General features: G+C 34.2%; 1 protein-coding gene across 2 annotated transcripts in view; it reads right to left on the minus strand.

The window, feature by feature from the left end:
- Positions 1-5,145, minus strand: part of LOC131048142 (UDP-glucose 4-epimerase GEPI48) — a 194,673-nt gene extending 189,528 nt beyond the window's left edge. For both annotated transcript variants that reach the window (XM_057982017.2, XM_057982016.2), the window contains exon 1: positions 4,419-5,145. In XM_057982017.2, coding sequence (XP_057838000.2) covers positions 4,419-4,444 — 26 coding nt within the window. In that variant the 5' untranslated portion in view covers positions 4,445-5,145. The remainder of the gene's footprint in view (positions 1-4,418) is intronic.
- Positions 5,146-6,000: the final 855 nt, after the last annotated feature.

Genomic DNA, 6,000 nt, shown 5'->3' on the forward strand with positions numbered 1-6,000 from the left:
ACTCATTTTACCAACAAAATAAAAGTTTCTTTTGACAAGATTTTAATATTTTATTTGTAATTTTAGATTATAAATAATTACTTTATCAGGCTTTTGCAATTTTTTTTAATTTCTACTACTTTGTTTTAATCTCTATTATATTTTATTTATTTTATTGTATATTAAATTTTATTTTATATTCAGGCACTTTATTAAATTTTAGTTTTATATTTCTTCTCTTTTTTATATTTAAATTTAGTAGGTTTTTTACTATAGCAGGCTTTATAAATTTTAAATTTAAGGTTTTTAATTTATTTGTTGAATTATTTTTATAATATTCTCTGATTAATTGCAAATACAGTTTTTATTGAGTTTTATCCTTTCCCTTTTTTTTAATAAAAATCAGTAATATTTATCTATTTTGACATTTATCTTATTTTGGCTACAGAAATTTTTGAAATGCAGAATTGTATACTTCAAATTTAATCAACTTTTTTCTGAATTTTATTGGTTAACAAACTTGATCCAATGTTCAGACACAAACATGAACCTTGTGATTCAGGTTGTTCCAACAACCTGGTAAACCTAAATCTGTTATTATTTTCTGTGTTTTAGGCTAGCAATTAAGTCTCATTGATATGTAGCGGTGCATCTTTTCATAAGAAGTTTAAAACTTTAAATTGATATACACCTAGTGGAAAACCTTTTAACATTTACTTGCTTATTCTTAGCCCAAAATTGTGAGTTCTTTATAGTCATCCTGGTTCTCACTACTGCATTTCAGCACACACTCAACGGAACCACTCTATCTCGATCTACTATCTTACGCTTAATTCACCTCTATATTATATTTTTCCAAGCTCTAAACTATCATCACACTTTTTCCTAATTTGCAATGGTATACTCTTACATTGCTGATTTCTCTGTTTTGAAGTTTTCTCATGGTCCTGCCACTTCAAATCTTACTTGTAATTTTTGGGATCAATTTAATCCAGACTTGCCTATTTTTTGGAGTGCTCCACTTTTCTAGATCAATTCTCTGTCTCTAACTTTATGATCTATCCTTACTCTGCATCTGTTCACAACTCATATTCCTATTTCAGATTGCCACTCATACTATCTTCACAACAAGGGTCCTATGTTGACTAAGAGGCTTTGAAAGGCATTGAATGTAGCAAATCAAATCCTAAGTGTCCATAAAGATTGAGAACCAAAATCCTGGGAGTCATTTGTCTCCATATCCGAACCAAGCTGATGAGTGACTTGTTTGGACACGGGTCTATCAACTATTCACCTAACTGCTTCCCTCCTCTATCATCCCATTAAGATCCCCCATGATTTACAAAGATTTAGAAAAAAAAATGATTTCATTTTTGGAAACACTATAATGTGTCAGTTTTTGGGAAGAAGGACAAGAGAATGAATGAGGAATCTGGGTACAATTTTCTCTGCTTCCTCTTCCAATTTTAGTAACTCCAAAATTTTGGAGAGTCATGAATTCCAACTGCATATACAAATTAACTGTTAAATATTAAGTTGCCTTGTATCCTCTGTACTTTGCAAACAGCATGGTATAAATTTTGAAAGCTCCTGAACAGAAACTAGGCCCTCTGTGTCACCATCATAGTCTGCTTAGAAACCACAAGTTTGTTCAGATTTTTAGCAGCTACAGAGAAAGAGGAAGAGAAGTGGAATAGGTAACCTGCATGTCAATTGGGGTCACACGAAAATCTGGAGGAAATATTTAACGATGAGGATGCTCAAAAAAGAAGCAAGAGCAAAGAATCTGGAACAACAGAAAACCAAGAAAGGAGAACAAAAGCAAAGAATTTGGAACAACAGAAAACCAAGAAATCGAAAAAGAGCAAAGAATTAGGAATAGCAGAAACACATGAAAAAGGAAAGCAAAATGGGGTTACACACATGACAATCAGGCCTTTACCCAGCAAAATAGGATGGCAGTTTTCTTCCAGTTCAAATATTTGCATTTTCTCAGCCAGGAGTGAACAGATTATATAGCACAATGATGTACACGTTCACTGGCCTAAATTGATTGTCCACAGTGAGGCTGCTTCATTTTATCCATTTATTGAGGGAAGGCCCTATCTTGCAGGCCAGTCTCTCTTGCCAGGTACAAAGAGATGAGACTTGCGGGCTTTTAAATAATGGTCCTGAGCACAGGGACTTCCTAAATCTTCTCAGTAGCTCTTGCTAACAATATTTAGGAGCCACTCACAGAAAAATGGTCCACTACAATATTTTGTAAAGCGTACATACAAATTCTATCACTTGATATTCTGAAGAGAAATGATGTTAAGTTTACTTAATATGCAGGTTACCATTTGCAATTTTTCCATAATATCTTAAGCTGATAGTACAAACTTCAGAAATCCCTCTCAGTGGCCATCTATGTTACCCCAAGTTTCCGGGACAGGGACGGCAGGGGATGGGGGTAAGCGTTTCCGGGACGCTGAATTTTTTTGCAAATTTTGGGGACGGCTAGGGGATGGCAAAGGGGACGGCTATATAAAAATAGGGAAAATTAAAATATATAGGGAAATTTAAAATATTCATATGAAAACATGGATAAAGCATGCACATATACATTATAGAACCTTACATATAAGAACTAGCAGAGTTCTTATGCCAAATTTGTGTTAAATTGAGAGTCAAAGTCAAATTGCTTGTAGAATTCATTGTCAAAGTTCACTGTCAATATGGAGAATTTATGGGGGCATCCCCTAGGAGTCCATAGGTGGCCATTGATAATCCCCCTATTAATTGTGACTGCTCCAAGATTCACCTTGAGATTTCAAACTTTACACTTCCTTATTCAGCAGGTTTCTTAAGACCACCTTTACAGGCCCAACCGTAGATCAAGGATAATTTGCAAGGTCTGTTCAATGGGACACCAGGATCGATTGACCCCTTGTGATAGATACATATCCTCTGGTTATCCTCTGGTGGATAGTTATTTCAGATCTGAGCCTTATAACAATAAATTTTAATAAGCATGGTTTTAGTGTTCAGGCTCTGAGCCTCACTAATTAAAAATTAAAAAGTAGATGAAAGTATTGCATCTAAATCTGAAGAAGCAAGTGAGCAAGATTGAGGCATAGATAGGGAGCCATACACAACCTAATGCCTATGAAGCTGCACATTTCATTGCCTTGACAGAAGTAGACCAGCTAAATTCATCCACAATCAGAGTCTAAACCATCTAGAGAGCAGAGTTATCTTTGCTGAGCACTTCCCAGTTGGTATCAACATAACTAGTATTTATAGCCAAGTAGCAGGCAGTTTTCTTCTAGCTATAAGGAGATTATTTTACCTAACCAAGGTTTCCCTATTTTAAAAAATCACGGGATGAAAAGAGTCCTTCCCCCAGTGGCAAGGCCATCCCAAGTTTACGAGGTCAAAACCTGAGTGCCACGAAAGTTAAACAATACACAAGACAAAATAAGATAAAACCGTTGTCTCAAGGGAGGTCTGACTAGGGTGGGACCTGAAAAAACCCCTTTACATTGCCCTTTCATGATGAGATTATGTCCCGCTGAAAATGATTGGGACGCTTAAATATGCATCTGATAAGAAATCCAATTAAACAACACTATACAAAAGAACTTGCAAAAGGAATAAAACTTAACGTTAACATCACACAAAACTTGCTGACCAAGGCATTTGGTATATGGTTATAAGTGACAAGCTAAAAGCCTTGATGCAGGTTAATATACTATCAGTGCAATAGGGCAGCCATAACTTCGGTGGATATATGGCCAGGTTGTGGTCTCGCCATTACGGCTTACATACTACCCTTAACTAACTATATTTAGCCAATTTTAAAAAAAGCCAAGGAAAAACGGATGGCAAGGTTGTGGAATTTCATCATGGGATGCATTCCCCGGTGATCCATGTCCACAAATTTAAAGATTACCGAAGAAAAAAGGGAAAAAAACACATGGTGAGGTTGTGATATAAGAATTATGGAGTACTTTCCAGTATAACACATTTTTGTAAATTTTTACAATACCCAGGTGAAAAAGAAAAAAGTGTATTGTGACAATTGTAGAATACGTTTATTCTAGACCCGCTTTTACAGTTTCTACAAGTATGTAATACAATAACTCTACCGATAGTATATATATATAATGCTCGAGTCGGAGTTCTGACCCATGTCTACTACTCTTTTAAGCATCACCCAGCATACCCACTTACAGAAAAAGAAGATTAAAGCAAATTATACCTCAAAAACAAAGCATGCACCCAAAAAAAAAAAATGTATTCTAAGAATTCAGCTCCGTACCCATTTACAGATAAAGAAAAATTAAACCAAATTATACCTCAAAAACAAAGCATGCACCCAAAAAAGAAGAAAGTATCCTAAGAATTCAGCTCCGTATCCCTCTGTAAACTACTGTCCATACAAAATGAAAACAAACCTGGTGGAAAGTGAGATTGCCACCATATTTTCCAGCCAATTGAGCAACTCTTTGAATAGCTTCTTCACATGAATTGTCCAGATTATCAATCACAGCTACTCTGTAACCACCCAGCAACAATTGCAAAGTAGTGTGACTGCCAATATAACCTGCACCGCCAGTCACAAGAATACTCTTGCTCTTCGCTTCTTCTATATTCCCGTCCATAATTCACACTGCTTCAACAACACAATTTCAGCTGGCTGAATTGAAGTCACCCAAAAACAAAATGAAATGGAAATTTCAAAACGCGTATATAGAACAAATAATGTATGGAGCCAAAAGACAGCCAATATGCTTCACGCTAATTCCAATTCTCTGAGTGTTTACAGATTGTTCCAGAGCATTTTCAACGTTTATGTTACTGTAAGCCGAAGACTAGTAGATAATTAATAAAGCAACATGGAATAAAGTGGAGTGAATTAAAAATCACTAGAATAACTGTATTATTAATAAAAAACTATAAAGATCTTTTGACAAACTATAGTTTACTTAACTTTTGAGGAATTGTTTTAAGGCATATGTGGGAGGTCATCGTCATGCTTGGCATGTGGCGAAAACCTCAAGGTGATTTGGCACACACTTCTCGCACTTTCAAAACTCCTCCCGTGGATTTTTTTTTTTTATTGTATAGGAGGTAGTTATAGCAGTGGTTTACCAGTTGCACACTTCTTCGTACACATCTCTCTACATATATTAAAATTGAGACCTGAAATTGACTTCATTGTCTCGGGTTGAACACGATTAGGGATACCAACGGCTATAATTAATGCCTGACCCATGTTAGGGTCCAAGGTGTGTACCAGGAAAAATGTAACTCTTTGTAATTTCTTTTAATGGAGGTCTATCTATAAATTTGTTTTTGTTATTCTATTGACAATGTGTTAGAGGTGTGTATTAAGAAAAATGTAACTTTTTGTATTTTTTTTTTAATTTTTTTATGCAGGTTTGTCTATAAATTTGTTTTTGCTATTTCATATGAGAGCATTAGAACTTCTTTGTCTAAGAGTCAAAGACTACCAAATTTGTCTGTCCCTTTTTGATATTAGAGCCTTGCACTCAACTAGACTTGATCCCTAGTGGGCTTAAACCTTTCAACTTCACCAACAAACCAAAGGCTCATTGACATTTTAGGTTTATTTTGATGGGATGAATTTTAGTGAAATGTTCAATGATATAAAATGGTGTAATTTTAATAGGAGTGGGTAATTAATTTTATTTTAAGTTTATTTTATTTTCATGTATTTTATAAGTTTAGATTTGATTTTACAATTTAAATTGTTTATTAAGGTATAAATTTGTTTTCTTGACTTTCAAATTAAATTTTTAAAATTAGGTTTATGTTTCTCATTTGTGACTAGTTTTTATGAGCTAATTAAGTGTAGAAAATTTTAAAATTGTGCATTGAGATACTATATAAAATGATAAACTTTAACTCAAAATGATCATTGAGGAATCTTTAAAAAGCTTTTATAAGCATCAAAACATTATCATATGACATCAACATTACATTAACTTTGGAGGCATATTAAATGATTTTGTA

This window comes from Cryptomeria japonica, chromosome 1 (genome assembly GCF_030272615.1).
Source record: "Cryptomeria japonica chromosome 1, Sugi_1.0, whole genome shotgun sequence".
Lineage (NCBI taxonomy): Eukaryota > Viridiplantae > Streptophyta > Pinopsida > Cupressales > Cupressaceae > Cryptomeria > Cryptomeria japonica.